The sequence below is a fragment of the Esox lucius genome, chromosome 1 (genome assembly GCF_011004845.1).
Source record: "Esox lucius isolate fEsoLuc1 chromosome 1, fEsoLuc1.pri, whole genome shotgun sequence".
Lineage (NCBI taxonomy): Eukaryota > Metazoa > Chordata > Actinopteri > Esociformes > Esocidae > Esox > Esox lucius.
In genome coordinates, this window is record NC_047569.1 from 38,976,981 (window position 1) to 38,995,158 (window position 18,178).

Below are 18,178 nucleotides of genomic sequence, written 5' to 3' on the forward strand. Positions count from 1 at the left end.
GAGACAGTGTTCAGGGACCACTCATCAGTTAGGTGTATTATTATTGTCCAATAAAAAAATATCTGACAAGATTGAACACAAAGTCATACAACGCTTACAAACAAATTTACAAAATAATTAAATTAAATTGTACAGACAAAACAATTTAACCGGAACATCGAGACATTCCGTAGGTAAAACCAGTGAACACATAGTGGATCTTTAAATACTATTAACACCTTTAAAAATCATCTGAACATCTTTTTGACAGTATCTACCTCTATCAGGAATGGACCACAAAGACTTCTGAAATGTACACAAAATAATATTTCAACAGATTGTTGTAAAGCAAGAATTAAAGATGGGCGAAAACAATAAAAAAAAACTGGAAACTACTTGGGGAGATGATGCATAAAAACAAGACAAGTTGTGTTTGTGGCCCTAAATTAAATGTTTGTTTACCAACTAAAATCAAAGAAACAAGCTATTTCAGACATAATCTGTTACACCTGAACTCTTCCACACATCTTCATCCCTGCTGTTTTTCCATTCTTTCTTTTTTTACACTATTGTTAACGAAATAGAAAATCCGAGCTTGTGAACAGACTGTAGATTGCCCGTGATGCATAGTTCAGAGGACGACGTTTTGTTTTCTATACAAATCGGATCTACTCTCATGTTAAATAAGACATCATTGTTTTAAGTTCTTAAAAAAAAGGACACACAGTTAATGCTGGCTAGGAGAAAGCTGCAGTGGGTAAATTAACACTTAAGCGTGTGTCCGCCCATATTTGACAGAGGCAGTGATGTAGTGTGTGTGTGTGTGTGTGTGTGTGTGTGTGTGTGTGTGGGGACAAGACCATGTCAACTCAGTTGCCGACCATGTCAACCCATTGACGGTCAGATGTCAGAGGTTACTGGGAAGAGCCCGATGCCCCCTGACCTCCCTGCCCCTGCTGCTGACCCTGTGAACCCTGACCTTGTTGACCCTGGGCAGCGTAGTTCCCATATTGGCTGTAGTACTGCTGCCACTGTGACTGGTTCTGGTAGTACTGCTGCCACTGCTGGGCGTACTGAGGAGATGAAGAGGAGGAAGACGTGTCACAACAGGACAACAGCTGCATGTCCTGCTGAATAAGGCTGAACGGACAGAGTGGCGGGTAGTGACGGCCATTCCAGGCTTCATTACCGTTCTTCTAGCAGCAGGATATTATGCTAGCAGCGCTAACTGAGAATTTCATTTTCAAAATAAAAGCCATTATTAAAATATATAAAGGCAATATCGTTAGCAATCTCGTTGGTACATTTTTATGTTTAATGTCCGTTCCAATGTTGTTTGTGTTTGTTCTTTTTTACAGACTAGATTGTTGACTACATTGCCTTATAAATTTCAATGATGGCTTTTATTGTGATAAAGAAAATCTGAGTGCTGCCGGCATAATATCCTGCTAACTAATGAAGCCTCATGTGGCCATCAATAGGTGACGTGTGGACTTCACTGTCCCTTCCCAAGAGGCTCAGCCTGGATGATGACGGACTGTTACTGAGATGGGCCAGGGACTGGAGGCGGGGACTGAAGTTTGGGGACTTAAGGTGGGGACTGGAGTCTAGGGACTGGAGTCTAGGGACTGGAGGCTGGGGACTGAAGGTGGGGGACTGGACGTGAGGACTGGAGGTGGGGAATGGAGGCTGGGACTGGAGGCATGGTCTGGGGGCGGGGACTGGAGGCTGGGGACTGGATGTGAGGACTGGAGGCGGGGACTGAGGTTTGGGGACTTAAGGTGGGGACTGGATGTGGGGACTGAAGGTGGCGAACTGAAGGTGGGGGACTGGATGTGGGGGACTGGGGGCGGGGACTGGAGGTGCGGACTGAAGGTGCGGACTGAAGGTGGGGACTGGATATGGGGACTGGAGGCTATGGACTGAAGGTAGGGCACTGGACGTGAGGACTGGAGGTGGGGAATGGAGGCAGGGACTAGAGGCATGGTCTGGGGGCGGGGACTGGAGGCTGGGGACTGGATGTGAGGACTGGAGGCGGGGACTGAAGTTTGGGGACTTAAGGTGGGGACTGGAGGCTGGGGACTGGATGTGAGGACTGGAGGCGGGGACTGAAGTTTGGGGACTTAAGGTGGGGACTGGAGGCGGGGACTGAAGTTTGGGGACTGGAGGCTGGGGACTGAAGGTGGGGGACTGAAGGTGGGGAATGGAGGCTGGGACTGGAGGCATGGTCTGGGGGCGGGGACTGGATATGAGGTTTGGAGGCTGGGGACTGGAGGTGGAGTCTGGAGGGGAGCTGTAACAGGGTCAGAGTTTGGTGGTTGCTACAGTAACTACCTGCTGGTACTGCTGGTTGTAGTTCTGTTGGCTGTAGGCCTGACCGGCAGGGGGGGTGGAGGGTGCAGACTGGCTGTAGGTCTGCGTCTGGCTGTAGCCGGGGTACTGGCTGTAGCTGCCGTAGTTGTAGGCAGGTTGGTAATTTCCTTGGTTGTAACCGCTGGGGCTGTAGTTTTGACTGTAGCCCTGGTTGTAGCCCTGGGTCCAGGTACAGAGATGAGACATGTTAAAATGGATCATGGGACATGGGCTGGACGTTAACCTATTTATAGTACATTCAGGGCCAGACAAGCAGACAGAGATGTTAACAGACAGGTGGACAGCAGGTGTTTCCATGGTTACCTGGTTGTACCCCCCCTTGTTGTAGGGTCCTGGGTGGTTGTAGCCTCCTGACTGCTGGTTGCGGTTGTAGCCTCCCCTCGGGGCCGATCCTCCCTCACCATAGTTACCGTTACCCCCCCAACGGTTGCTGTTGTAGCTGCCACGGTTGTAGCCTAAAAAAGGACAGTCAGACAGACAGTCAGAGGAGCCAGGGCCAGAGAGTACAGCTCAGAGGACAGGGACTAGTGCCATGGTGTCAACCCTAACCTAAACGCTGACCCTAGACCAGGGGATCCCACCCTTTACTGTACGGGGGCCGCAATCATGTCTAAACAAAAAAAGATGTATTCATTAATATTACTAATAACAATATCATGAAAAGGAACTGAAATGTATGATGGGAATGTACAGGACATGCCATGTTTTACTGCTGATTGGTTTTAAATGTTTCCCTTGACCGAACTTTCCACCTAGCTTTTCCTACTACTTGACTTACCAAGCTGGTCAAACTAGCTTGTCAAACTAGCTGGTCAAACTATCTGACTCCTCTTTCCCCTCAACATTTAAAAGTAGTGGATTAGCATATTGGTGTCAGCATAAAGCACCTCAAACCAGCCTCTCCCTCATCTACCCCTGGGGGGCAGTGTATACACACGGATAACAGGGAGAGTTTGAGTGCACACTTCAGGGGAGTGTAAGAGTGCACACTCCAGGGGAGTGTAAGAGTGCACACTCCAGGGGAGTGTAAGGGTGCACACTCCAGGGGAGTGTAAGGGTGCACACTCCAGGGGAGTGTAAGGGTGCACATTTCAGGGGAGTGTGTAAGAGTGCACACTTCAGGGGAGTGTGTAAGAGTGCACACTTCAGGGGAGTGTGTAAGAGTGCACACTTCAGGGGAGTGTGTAAGAGTGCACACTTCAGGGGAGTGTGTAAGAGTGCACACTTCAGGGGAGTGTGTAAGAGTGCACACTTCAGGGGAGTGTGTAAGAGTGCACACTTCATGGGAGAGGGTGAATAACTGACCTGAGGCACAGTCTGCTCCTTCCTTACCCCCACGGAATCCTCCTGGTCCTCCGTCTCTGCCCTGGTAGCCTCCCCCACGAGGACCGCCACGGTCGTCATAGCGTTGGTAGCCTCCGCTGTTGCCGCGGAACCCTCCCGATCGGTTGTCGTAGCGTTTGTCGGGGGGCGGGCCGGCTTTGCGTCCCTCCTCGTTGTACTCCTTCACCAGCTTCTCGGCTTCCTCCCGCTGAAGCTCCACAAACAACACCTCATCCAGGAAGTCACTGGGCTCCGGGAGCACAAAGTTGGCTGGAGGTCAAGGCGAGGAGACGACGCGAGGTGGGGGGGGGGGTAACGTGAGACAGAGATGGGAGCGGTCCGGGCCAACGTGAGACAGAGATGGAGAGAGCGTAAAAAGAGAGAGAAGAGAGGGAGAAAGAGGGGAGGGGTTGCAGTGAAGGCCAGATCAGCCGACACCACCGGGAGACAAAATGAAAAGCGGCCATTAATCCCACGTGACGATGATAACGACAGGAGTCAGACAGAACAGGAGGGGTGTTTACTGGACTGTCTAGAAGGGCAGGAGGAAGGGGGAGCCTCGGGGGAGAAGGGCAGGGTGAGGGTAGGGTGGGGTGGGGTTTAGGGTATGCTGAGGGGTAGGAGATCAGATTTTTAGAGACAAAAACATAGAAATAAATAAAGTAGATCTGTTGTTTGTTTTGGGTTGGTTGGTTTTGTTTCCACAACGTTGTTCCTACCTTTCATCTCTAACACAGCATGATCTGGTACATCCTTCCCCTGTTCATCAGTTTGTCTTAACGTTCGCTCTTTAAAGTCCTCCTCCGTGGGACATATTACTATAGCCTTGCGTTGAAACCCTTCAAAAGGACGCATTTTTCGTCTCTGGGCTGATCCATAAACATTTGTCTAGCAATGGTGACACAAGGAAAGAGGTAGAAGGCTGTTTGTTATTGTTTACTTGTTGTCTGTTGCTGTTTACTTGTTGTGTTATTGGCGGCTTTGCTTTCCTCAGGCAGGGTAGCCGGGAACACAACCCTGCAATAATGAAGGTAGAGAGGTTTTTTTTTACGCTTTTTATGTCGGTTTTAGGTCTGAACTCTTGGCGGGTGGTTAGCTAATGGCGGTCACTCTTGCCGCGCCACAGACCTACCTCCGATGATGCGGCTTTCCACGCCCTCCTGAGGCACCTGCTACCATCCCAAATAGAAGGGGACCCTTCAAACATCAACTCTGACTAGCCTGACTGAAATATGGCCCACTGAGTGTTGCGTATTACCAACCCAATAGCGTACTTCTGAACGGTACTGAGAAGCGGCAGCCAGTGAACTTCTTTAGGTTTGCCTCATTTGTAAGCACCAATGTCAATTACAGTAATTACTATTACAGTTCTACAAGTTTTAATCAAGATTATTCTAAACATCTGTGCAATGCTCACACTAGATCAGAAACTAGATCTGCCAGGGTCCCCTGACCTACCTGGATCTACCTGGTCGTCACGACGTCCTCCTCTCCCATAGACAGAGACACACGGATAGAAACCTACCTGTAGCTACTCACGGTATCCATGGTTACCGGCATCGTCCACTAGACTGACTTACCTTGAGTAACCACAGCGGCGATGTAGCCGTCTCTCTGGAAACTTCAAAATGGTAGTTAGTCCTCACCTGGTCACTTACCTTCGGGGGTGCATTTATTTAACAACAGCAAAACACAACTCTAGCTGTTCTCTATCAAGGCTATCAACAGTCTGTCTCCTTATAGTTACCGTAGCAACAGAAGGTGTTTGTCTTTACTCACCAGGCGAGAGATCTACTGTTTGTCAACATCTTTACAGTCAACAGGACTACTGATACATAGATGCACAAACAAATAAATATAATAATACTGTAAAACTGTGCAAACAACAATAGTAGAAGGTTGTAACAGAGTAAAATACTGAGGCATGAGAGATAACATCTTAATAAAATAACTGTTTTACTTATAAAAATACAAAGACAGTGTAATCGGCAAACAAGACGCAACAATCATAGTTTCTTCTACTCTATCATCAACATCACCTGCAAGATAAATAAATAGTCCATTAGAGATCAGAGGGTCACAGGTCAGCAGGGCTGCATTAATCACACAGGAAGCAGCAAGTGGTCAAAGGGAAGCAGTGGACACCGTACCTGGTCCAGGATGTAGTTGCGTTTCTTGCGCGCGGCGATCTGGATTAGGCGGTTGAGACACTGAGTGGCCTGCTGGATCAGCGCGTCCCATCGGCCAGCGTAGTTCTTCTGGCGACGCAGGCCCATCACCTAGGAGACAAGCCACACCTCTTACCGGACGGTGCCTTCCAATTGAATTCCATAGATGTTTAAGTCGATGGCACCAAATCGTTTGTTGGTGCCATCAACTTGAAAAGTGGAAAATGTTTGCCTGGGACCCTGGAAACATCTGCTTTTTATTTGATTTAAACTGTATTTAACCCTTTTTCAAATGCATCCTGGCCAAGGTAGCAGCAAACATTATTTCAGCACTACAAACAGACAACATGAAACAAATACCTACTGTAGTGAAGCATAGACATGAGGTGCATCAGAGAAGAAAGAGGTGGTATATAACGTCAAGTGTCCGGTCACAGGGGGTGAACCTTGTTGACCACACCTGACCTACGCCCCCCTCTTGTTATATAGTTCTAACAAGTTATAAGACTACCTTCATCTTCTCCATGATGGCGTTGGTTCCAAGGATGTTGTATTTCTTCTCTGGATGGTTCTGAGCGTGCTTGGACGCCCAGGTCGTCTTCCCACAAGCCGGCAAACCCACCATCATCAGGATCTGAGAGACCAATCAAAAGTCCTTAACATGTCTTATGGGCTGACCCCATTTAGACCAATCCCAAGTCCTTAACTTCTCTTTGGGGGTGACCCCATTTAGACCAATCCCAAGCCCTAAAGACAAGTTCAAACCAATCCCAAGCCCCAAAGACAAGTTCAGACCAATCCCATGCCCCAAAGACAAGTTCAGACCAATCACTACACTACCTCACAGCCAGACTTGCTAGCTGGTCCAACAGCCCCTCTGGTGCGGTCCTCCAGCCCAACACGCTGGATGAGGCAATACTCCTCCGGTAGGGGGTATAAGGGTTCCTCCATCTGGCCAAAGTTAAACTCGATGGCGCAGTTCTTCACCAAGACGTGGGGGAACAGGGGGCGCCCCGCCAGCTCGTCCTTCGACACCCGAAATCCAACACCTAGCCACACCCCGTTCTTTGAGAATGCCATCTCCACCTGGTCCCCATTAGTGTCGAAGTCCTGGGAGGATAATAACAATGAGAATGGCAAGTTAAAGATGCATTCTGGGATTTTTGGCGACTTGTTGTAAAGTGGGGCTGTTGAAAATTACGTCGTAATACAGTGGCTATAGAAAATGATCATACCCTGTGAAAATGATCATACCCTCACACCACAGCCTGGAAATGAAAATAAATTTAATCTAACTTTTCCAGTTGTATTTACACAGTATAATCCTCGACATCAATGTGAAAAGAACATTTAAAGAAAATTCTGAGCAATTATTACAATTTGATTAGTGAAATACCAGGTTTGGATAAGTGATCAGCCCCTTAGAGTAACCATTATAAACTTGCTCGGGTACAGCCAGTCGCTTTCCAGATCACAAACTATGCCAACTGTCCCGCATCTGACATCGATTTTAGTGGTTTTAATTACCGCATTAAAAAAACGGCTGTTCCATGACGATGCCATAACAAGTAGTGCACGGCAACGCAACGAGCACACCGTGGTTGGAAAGGTGCTTTCAAAAGGGCTCCGGGACAAAGCTGTGGAAAGGCACAAGTTAGGAGAAGGACACAAAAAGATGTCAAAGGCTTTATCAAGAAGTGGAAAGCGTGTGGCACCTCCAATACCGTGCCACGATCGGGCCGGGCCCTCCAAACTGGATGACCGAGCCAGGAGGATATTGATCAGGGAAGCTAACAAGAGGCCAACGGCAACATTGAAGGACTTAAAAGTCCTTAATGGCTGAGACTGGTCGGTCTGTGCATGTGACAACAATTTCACAAGCTTTACAATCTCACAAGCCTCTTCTGAAAAAGGGCCTCCTGGAGTCTCGTTTGCGCTTTCGCCCAAAAAACACCTAGATGATTCTAATGCCATGTGGCAAAAGGTTTTACGGTCAGATGAGACCAAGATTGAACTTTCTGGACTGAACTACAAATGTAATGTCTGGCGAAAGACCAAAGACAGCACACCACCCAAAACACACCATACCTACTCTGAAGCATGGTGGGGGTGTTTCTCATCAACGGGGACTAGGCAGTTGGTCAGGATTGAAGGGAAATGGATGCTGCCAAGTACACCCAAATTCTTGAGGAAAACCTGCGGCCCTCTGCTAGACACCTGAAGATGGGCAGGTGGTTCACCTTCCAGCATGACAACAACCCTAAACACACAGCCCAGAACACTATGCAAGGATAGGAAACTGAATGTCCCTGAGTGGCCAAGTGACTGAACTCGAACAATTCTGCAAGAAAGAATGGGCAACGATAATAGAGACATATCCAAACAGACTGATGGCTGTAATTAAAGCAAAAGGTGGCTCTACAAAGTATTAAATCATGGGACTGATCACTTTTCCAAATGTTAATCTAGTTTCAGACTGCATCTTTAAATAACTAACTGATTTACACCAGCTGCTCATCTAGTATTTACAGTCTAACCCTTACAAACCCACTCTACGCTCTCTTGGCTAGGGTCAGGACACTGACTGTACTCAAATAACCCCAACCAAGCGTCCTCACTGATGTCCTGGACTGGAAAGGTAATTTTTATGCCCTTTGGCTACAACCAGTTTAAGAAAGGGATTCCCAAACCTTCTCAAACATTTTATATTTTCATTTTAAACCCAAATCATACATACCTGATTTAATTACTCAAAGACCTGCTGATTGGTTAACTAATTGACTCAGGTGTGCCAGTTTAGGGTTAAAAGTAAGATGTGAAATGCCTCCCTGGAGAGGTTTAGGAAACCCTGGTTCAAGAGAAATACTTTAGGATATGTATTCACATACTAAAGTTGTTCATTACAACAGATGGTATCAAAGTAGACAGTTAAAACATCATAACTATTACTCACAATAAAACAGCCGATGACATCATTCTCTCCAAACTTCTCTCCGTAGTCTTCAAACTTACAGTTGCTGGATTTCTTTCCTGTACCTCCGTATCCGAAAGAAAATGCCTCCTCACCTGGAAAATACAGAGCAAACTGTCAAACAGAGTGTGTGTGTGTGTGTGTGCGCGGACATGTTCCCTTTCATATTCCCATTTCCATACCCAGTTGTGTGCTGCTGGAGTCCAGTGACCATCCTATCCGGACCACATGGGGGTCCTGTTCAGATGTGGGGAGGTGCTTCACAGATATCTCCTCACAGACCTAGTCAGGACAGAGAGGGTTAATACAGATACAGACAGGTTAGTACAGACAGACAGTTCAGTCGAGTCAGACAGGTTTCTAGGGAGACAGACACAGGTCAATAGTAAGACAGGTTACTAGGGAGACAGACAGTTCAGCAGAGTCAGACAGGTTACTATAGAAGCAGACAGACAGGTTACTTTGGAGACAGACATGTCAGTAGAGTCAGACAGGTTACTATAAAGACAGACAGACTGGTCAGCAGTCAGACAGGTTACTTTGGAGACAGACATGTCAGTAGAGTCAGACAGGTTACTATAAAGACAGACAGACTGGTCAGCAGTCAGACAGGTTACTTTGGAGACAGACATGTCAGTATATTCAGACAGGTTACTATAAAGACAGACAGACAGGCCAGTAGTCAGACAGGTTACTAGAGAGCCAGACAGGTCAGTACAGTCAGACAGGTTACTTTAGAGACAGTCAAACCGGTCAGTAGTGAGACAGGTTACTAGAGAATTAGACAGGTCAGTAGAGCCAGACAGGTTTCTAAAGAGACAGACAGTCAGGTTACTAAAGAGACAGACAGGTCAGTAGAGCCAGACAGGTTACTAAAGAGACAGACCGTCAGGTTACTAAAGAGACAGACAGGTCAGTAGAGCCAGACAGGTTACTAAAGAGACAGACAGTCAGGTTACAAAAGAGACAGACAGTCAGGTTACTAGAGAATTAGACAGGTCAATAGCGCCAGACAGGTTACTAAAGAGACAGACAGTCAGGTTACTAAAGAGACAGACAGTCAGGTTATGAAAGAGACAGACAGTCAGGTTACAAGAGACAGACAGTCAGGTTACGAAAGAGACAGACAGGTCAGCAGAGCCAGACAGGTTACTAAAGAGACAGACAGTCAGGTTACTAACAAGTTACTACGAGTGGTAATACACATGTATTGCCGGAAAGTTGTGGTTTCCTCAAAAGGAAACAAGTAATTTGTTTCACCTTTTGAAAGACAACAACATAGTTGAGAATGACAAAGGCTCGGCTAAAAAGCAAGAGGCAGACGGGACCAAACACATTTAGAAAAGCATAAAACCACAGCAGGTCTGGACATAGATGAAGCATTCACACCTGCAACTTTATGCGGGAAACGCTCAAGTTTGCATAACAGCAAGAAAACATCAACGCCACAGACTGAATGGCAAGACAGCGTTTTAGACAGAGATTACATCTGCCACCTAGGTCAAAGAAACGAGTTGATTATATACTGGAATATGATTAATAAACAGTAAATTAAATGCTACTGAGTGAACTTCCTAATCACTGCAGATCTTACATGAACATAGTTCAATGGCAATATACACAGCACACATTAATAAGGTCAATGGAACATGTCAGCCTGTCAACTACCAGTGACGATAATAAGCTATTATTTAATCACATTGTAAGGGGTGGCTGTCAACGCGGTGATATGGGACAAACAAATGTTCCAAAATGTCATTAATTTGTAGGAAATGCCCACCGCACATTAAAACAGCTTCACGCCAGCTCTGTCTTGAACAGATAAAAATATCCGTTTGAAATATAAGAAAGACAGGAGACCTGATCTTATCATGACTAGGTTATTGCCTCGGGCTGCTAGACAATTAAATATAATCTTTTAAACCATTGCAATAGGAGAACAGGATTCCTCCCATTTTTATGGTAATGTCATGGCTTGTCAAAAATAAAAGAGTATCTTGGTCACTTTACAAACAAAGTCCCAGCGAAGTTTTGCTTTTACATTCGACCCCAAGCCACTCGAAGGCGATGGGACCTCCCATGAAGAACACACAAGATGCATTAGAGTTAACTGCATTGCTGAAGGTCAGAGTAACATTTCTCACCCGGGGCGGTTTGTGAGCAGTATAGCTTACGTTGGCCTTACTGTGTCGGACTGGCCGGTTGGAAAATATTTTGCAAAATAAGAGTGCACCCACTTATTCGCCAAAAGAAAATTCCCTGGTGCATTGCTTTTGGTCAAAGCCCTGTGGGAATAAAACATAGCTCGGGATGCATCCGTGGAAGGTTTGTCTCTCAGTCACCTTCATCTCATAGCAGACTTTCCCCTTGCTGACACCGTAGGAGGCTCTGGCACCAGCCCAGAGGAAGGCAAAGCCCTCGATGGTCAGAGGATAGCCACTGTAGCGGTCACGCGACACCTTGAAGTGCAGGTCACAGTTATCTGTGGGGCATGAGGGAGACAGTCTGGCATTAAGTAATGTGTTGAAATCTAAATTAGCTGAAAAGAAGGAAAACCGTTAATACTTTTTTTATTACGCAATGAACGTATCTACTCCACAATATTATAAGCTCTATTCATAATCAATAACTTTAAGAAGTTATTTGACAATTTTACATTTAAATGTTATCCCCACAAAGGATCCAACACCCCTGAGCCAATCAGATCAACCCCCAGCTGTTACCTACATGTGTCCAGAGCCACCAAAGTGTCATCAAAGTCCTCCTCCTCTTCTTCAGCGGGAGGCTGGGGTGACCGGGACCTGCACGAGACTGACAGATTAGTCATCCAATTGCTGCACTGAAGACTAACAGGTCAGTCCTCCAATCATTGTCTGAGTCACAACTGTGCTCTATTTGGGGAAATACAAAGATGTCGTCTTCCTCCTTGAATCTCAACACCTTCCTCTGTGAATCTCTTTACATCAGTTTCCCTTTGTGGCTGTTGTTTTTGGGTCAGTTGTCCTGTAGTGTTTAGGTTTTTGGGTCAGTTGTCCAGTAGAGTTGAGGTTTTTGGGTCAGTTGTCCTGTGTAGGTGAGGTTTTTGGGTCAGTTGTCACGTGTGGCTGTTGTTTTTGGGTCAGTTGTCCTGTGTGGCTGTTGTTTTTGGGTCAGTTGTCCTGTGTAGGTGAGGTTTTTGGGTCAGTTCTCCTGTGTAGGTGAGGTTTTTGGGGCAGTTGTCCTGTGTGGCTGTTGTTTTTGGGTCAGTTGTCCTGTGTGGCTGTTGTTTTTGGGTCAGTTGTCCTGTGTGGCTGTAGTTTTTGGGTCAGTTGTCCTGTGTGGCTGTTGTTTTTGGGTCAGTTGTCCTGTGTGGCTGTTGTTTTTGGGTCAGTTGTCCTGTGTGGCTGTTGTTTTTTTGCCATCTCATCTTACCATTTATTTTTTATTTAACTTTTTCAGTTTATTTACTTTGATATTATTCTTTCTTATTAAAAGTAGTTCAGAAATGTATTCCATTAGTCTATTCATTTGTTTGTTAGGCATCAAATGAAAAACTTTTTGATACTCTATAAAAATGTAAGTAGTACCAATAGTATTTTTACTATCATTATTAGTAATAATAATCATTATTATAAGTAATAATAGTTGTAGTTGTATTAGTAGTAGCAGTAGTAATAGCATTAGCAGATTAGCAGTATGAGTAACATTAGTGATAACAATAATGATAATAAAAGCAGTAGTACTGTAGTAATGGTAGTACTACCTCTTGTCCTCACGGTGCTCATAGTAACCATGGCCCCGGCCCTCGTCGTAAGGTCTCTTGCGTCCCTGTCTGTCGCCATCCTGTCTGTCTCCTTTCTGTCTGTCTCCTTTCTGTCTGTCTCCTTCCTGTCTGTCTCCTTTCTGTCTGTCTCCTTTCTGTCTGTCTCCCTCGTGTTTGTTTTCCTTCTGTCTGTCTCCTTCATGTCTGTCTGCTTCATGTCTGTCTCCTGTCTGTCCGTCTCTCTTCTGTCCATCTCCCTCCTCCATCTTGGTTTGCACCGCCTTCTGCTCCTCCAGCTCCTCCCACTTGTTGGTAGGCTCCGCCCCTGGCTGCAGCCGCATGTCCGGCTGCTGCTGATCAGGTTGCTGCTCGCTCTCGTTCTTCTCCACCTCCTCTTTCTTCACCTCCACCTTCACTTCATACTCTGAGACATAAAGAAAGAACGACCGACATGTCAGCTGGTACAAGGTGTCGGAAAGAGCGATCAGTGGGACTGTTGGGAAAGAAAGTTGAATGACAGCCAAGGGTTTACACAAACAGCTTAATACCGATTTTTCTTTCGTCTTCACTGATCCAATCTGCTCTTTCGCCCCCACAATTGGGACGCCTGTGTAAATGTACCCTCCTATCTTTTCACGTGACCAGACCACAGCCAGGATTGTTACCTGGCTCCGTGTCAGGCCGCCCCTGGATCTGGTGCTCTGCCTGGGCTGGTTCGCTCTCCTCCAGTGGGGTCAGCCCTGGCTGTGTCTGCTCAGGGACCGGTGGAGGGACCTTTGCAGTGTAGTCAGGCATGCTGCAGCCCAGATCAGAATCAGACGACGACTCTCTCTCCGTACCGCTTCCTCCCTCTCTCTCTATGCCACCTCCTCCCTCTTGCTCCATCCCTCTTCCTCCTCCCTCCTTCTTCATCCATCCTCCCTCTCTCTCCATCCATTCTCCTCCTGCCGTGGTCTCCTCCTCAGGAGCTCCTCCTGCACCAGAATCTACAGAATCTATTTCAACGCAAGAAGTCAGAAGATCATTTTAGCCCTCAACAAGTAATGAGAGGTCATTTTAACATAGTATACACATACTAAAATTTAATAAAATACATATAAATGCAATCGCTAAACCATAAAATGTCATAAATCAACATATTTCAATGAACAGTATCCCAAATTGACATTACACAACAGTATACATGTACCTTCATTCTGGAATCCCTCATCTTGCAACAAACGGGCTGAGAACCCCTCATCTCCATCTCCTGGCCTCTCCATCGAGGTTCCATATTGGTCCTGGTTCTGTTCTACTCCCGCAGCTCCTCCGGCCTCCGCAGCCCCCGCTTCGGCCTCCGCCTCGGTCTCCAAAGCCGCCTTGAGCCGCTCCACTAAGTCAGCCTTCAGTCCCTTGGTGTCCAGGCCGCGCCGACCGAGCTCCTCTTTTAGCTCATTCACTTTCAGTTTCTTCACTTCGGCACTCCTCATGGTGCATGGAGATGTATGCAACTATTAAATATTCCTGCACAAATTAAAAACAACGGTATGTATCGTAGCAAGATGCAAGAAATGCGTACCTTGCTGCATTAGGTAGCTATGTCAACAAGGAAACTGGCGCCAAATTGAATATTAGCATAAGGCACTGTTGTTAGCCAGTTGGCTAACGTTGGCTGATTGGATTCACTGTAAATATTGATCATAAATGATCATGACTAATTATGCAATCCAATGCGCAAATATCAACTGAGAAGCTACATAGAAAACGTACTTCATTTATAGTCTTTAACGTGCCATGATCAACATTAGAGTAACAATAGGTTTACTAAATGGATCTAATATAATGCTAACTATACTGTAATGCTAACGCTAACTGCATGACATCTGTGACTGCGCCCGATGACAGTTGGCTCGTGCAACGATGCAGAATGCCTTCCCCCTTCGGTTCCGCTGATGTTACAATTACGTCGTCGTTCACGCACAGATATTCACATATAACAATAAAATGCATCTAAATAGCAAATATGAAATTAGCGTTTTGTACCTTTGGTTGATCGTTCGCTTCAAAATGGCCTGTAAATAGGGACGTTTCCTTGAATGGGGGGTTATGATAAGCGGATGTCATCAACAACACATTCAACAAACGCACTACCGCCACCTACTCGCAAGACGTTGAACAGACCATTGATTTTTAGGCATTTGATAAGTAATAAACTGTTTAAAGCTCTAAATAAAGTTTTAGAATAAAGAAATGCACGTGACTGATTAGAACAATTAACTTTTATTTTACACATTTATTTACAGCGTTATGCTTCATGCCTCTGCACTGTACTTTGCCTCTCGACCAAGAAAGGGATTCACACAGTCAAGAGTCAAGAATATATCTATTTTTTTAACATTGGCAGTCGTTATCTTTTGCTCAACAGTTTACCCAGATCCTGTGACAAATCAATAGAATGGGTTGTTGCTTTTTTTTTTTACCCACCTATATTTTTACAATTTATATTTGAGTCATTTACTAGAAGCTTGTAATCCTGAGCAAATTATAGAAGCAATTGGAGTTAACAGTGTTGCTCAAATATAGGACGACTGATTTTTCACCTTGCTCACTCTGGGATTTGATCTTGCAACCTTATACAATATTATTCCCAGCAAATATTACTAATATTTTGTGTCACATTAGTAAACATATAAAACATGCTCTCTATCTGGGGCCAATATCATAAGACCAAGAATATTTGATGTCACTTGGTAAGGTTAAGGTACAATCCAGTTCCAAGCACAAAATAACCCCACTATCACCAAGCCAAATCAATCCAATTATTAAGTGCATACATTCAACCAGAAATAACTGAAATGTGATCAGGAATTTTAGATCTTGAACGAGTTGCCCTTGTTTAGGTAGTGCAACATTTTTGTACATTTATAAGGTAGACAAAGCCAAATGATGATGCCTATAGCAGCACCACAGATACTGAGATGTGCAAGATGGATGACCTCTCTCCCAGCCACGCACAGCACCGGCACGTTGGCAGAACAGAGGCTAAGTTAAGCTTTACAGCGCAGCACTCCTAGTTGTTGCGGCAAACAAACAACTAAGCCGTTGGCGTTTACTTTCTGCGTCCACATCATTTCGCTGAGTCAACCTTAAAATAACGCATTAAACGAGTGATCAGTCAATAAACACATATGCAAGAAAAACAAAAACAACACACCATGAATGTCATAGTGAATCCTCTTCACACATGGCTGCTCCAACCGCTGCCTTCCCTTCAGATCACGTCTGGGCTGAGGCTCTTCCCGGCTCACTGGGCAACCCTCAGCCTATGGCATCAGGTAGAATGATGCCATAGGCTCCTCCCCTTACTCCATGTAGCCATTACAGTCCTCTCATTGCCAAACATTTCCTGGTTGACTGGGAAGACACCTGTGTAGTGCTTTGGCCAGCAAGTCTGAGTCAGGTGTGACATCATAACCCCCTTTCTTTTTTTTTGGTCTTGTCTGCCAAATACTACATAGGGGAGCATTTAGCAGCCAGACGCGAGTTACCATGTGACATGACGAAGGACTTCGCCAAATCACAACACAGGTCTGCATCAACCATAAGTCACACAGGTGTCACTTTGGGCTGGGATCCAGTGACGAGGGAGCCAGAGTGGAAGCAGCCGTTGGGGCCGGGGGCGGAGCCGTGGGGACCGGGGGCGGCAGAGAGAGCAGCAGCCTGTTGACTTCTCTCAGCCTGGCATCCAGCGTCTCTGTGTTGAGGGCCATCTCTCCGATCTGTGCCTGCAAGCTGCTGAGGGTGTGATTTAGCTCTTCCTCCTTCCTCTTGGAGTTGGACGCCTGCCTGCTGTACTCCAGGATCATGCAGCCACCCCCGATGATGAAGATGATGGCCTCCCCCAGCAGCTCCGCACCCAGCTCTGCCGCGGCCTCTTCATTCAGGGGCTTGATGGTGGAACCACGGAAGCCCATGATCCTCATCTTGGTCTTCATCTCCACCCAGTGGTAAACTGCAGTGGGAGGGAAGAAAATATGTTTCTACAGTGGTAAGAGCACAACAGGGGTCTGCTGTTTCAGGAGAATAACGACAAATATTTAAGATTGGCCCCAATGACTTGTGAACTTGGACAAATCTTATAATTTCGATGTTATTCCCCTTTAAGGACAGCATATAGGTAACAACTACCTCAGAATTCAGTACAAACACAGCTCACATGAGGGACCTTCACAAACAGGGTTGACTGTCCTTCCACTACTGTGGAATATTAAGGCTATGAATATATTAAGGCTTTGAATATTAACGTCTCCATCTACTACATTTACCTACTACATAAAACCCCACCACCCAACTAAACCTGTCTTTTCATCCAATATACTATGTCACTGCTCAGCCAAGGATATCGAGGAATAACAGCAGTAAGAGGATATCCTACCTACAAATTGCCTTACAATAATGTACAGTTCCATAAAGAGTAAATAAATCTTGCTGCAGGGAGATAAAAATTGTGTGTGTGTGTGTGTGTGTGTGTAAATCTATTCTCTGCTCAAACTACAATGCATAAGTGACAGCAAGCTTTGCAGTACTAAGACAACAAGGGAACTTGGGTCGTCCATCCGCAATCTATATATGAAACGTTCACTTTGTTCCGAAGGGCAAAGCATGGCACTCATTCTAACATAGCCGTATTCAGATGAAGCTCTTGACATCCATAGTGACATCATGAATACTGTAATCCTACTTTTACGGTGGACAGGGTAATTATTACTACCCAACTCAGGCGGTGAATCGATAGTGCCTAGTGGGGCAAAAGGCACTTTCATTTAATTTCCTAAATCCTCAATGACAAACGAACGAAATCCCACCTCCATTCATTTTAACGCGATCCAAATGGCTACATGGTTCTTCGGAGAGCCCCACTTAGTGACGCATCATGCTCTATCATTGGACCATCTCTTTGTCAATCATCAAATCAAACTGTAGAACGCCGAGTAGAAACATGACCGACTAAACGATTGGCCGAGCACCAGGGACAAGTGGATGACATTGGTTAGCTGCTACATCGCAAACCCGCCCCTCGACTCTCTTCAACCTCCCGGTTATCAGGGAAACACTCACCGCAACTTAAATTAAATTAAACTACTTACGCTGCCCGGGCGGAAGACAGACATATGTCTTGAAAAACTCGCTCCGGAGAGCCCCGGCCTTGATTTTGTTGGCCACGGGCTTGCTGAGCTGCCGTACACCAAGGTAAAGGAGCTTGGCGATAGGAAAGGCACCAACAGCCATCTTAACGGAAACGCTTCTCTCAGAGGGCGGGCCCAACGACTTAACGAAATGTCAGAATGGATGACGTCTAATACATATTCATGACGTTTAGCACCGTAAAAGCAAGCCATATCTGTCCAAAATACTAAATATTTATTGATACGTGAGTTACACGTATCCATTTTTCATTTGAACATAAACAGTTAATATATTATTATATTACCAACACAGTTTAGTTTAAGTGCTCTACCGTTTTTAAACGCGTATACGTCGATATAATACATAATTCAATAGAAGAAAATAACAATAAACAATTATTGTGAGTGTACATCTGTCAATATGTAAAAGGTACAAATCCCATATTACACCGCGGTA

At 45.6% G+C, this 18,178-nt stretch overlaps 2 protein-coding genes across 2 annotated transcripts; both read right to left on the reverse strand.

Moving 5' to 3' along the window:
* Positions 1-23: 23 nt before the first annotated feature.
* Positions 24-14,025, reverse strand: hnrnpul1 (heterogeneous nuclear ribonucleoprotein U-like 1). Its single transcript, XM_034291331.1, has 17 exons — positions 13,746-14,025; positions 13,505-13,551; positions 13,222-13,306; positions 12,863-12,980; positions 12,557-12,712; positions 11,542-11,615; positions 11,157-11,296; positions 8,997-9,096; positions 8,797-8,909; positions 6,684-6,953; positions 6,355-6,477; positions 5,826-5,954; positions 4,395-4,563; positions 3,658-3,945; positions 2,656-2,807; positions 2,314-2,511; positions 24-1,052 (listed from the first exon to the last, which is right to left on the reverse strand). Exons 1-17 carry the CDS (start codon positions 14,023-14,025, stop codon positions 894-896), a joined length of 2,601 nt encoding a protein of 866 aa, XP_034147222.1. The 3' UTR covers positions 24-893.
* A 771-nt stretch (positions 14,026-14,796) lies between these two features.
* On the reverse strand, positions 14,797-17,854 carry opa3 (outer mitochondrial membrane lipid metabolism regulator OPA3). Its single transcript, XM_010898885.3, has 2 exons — positions 17,683-17,854; positions 14,797-16,547 (listed from the first exon to the last, which is right to left on the reverse strand). Exons 1-2 carry the CDS (start codon positions 17,822-17,824, stop codon positions 16,153-16,155), a joined length of 537 nt encoding a protein of 178 aa, XP_010897187.2. The 5' UTR covers positions 17,825-17,854; the 3' UTR covers positions 14,797-16,152.
* Between the last annotated feature and the right edge of the window lie 324 nt (positions 17,855-18,178).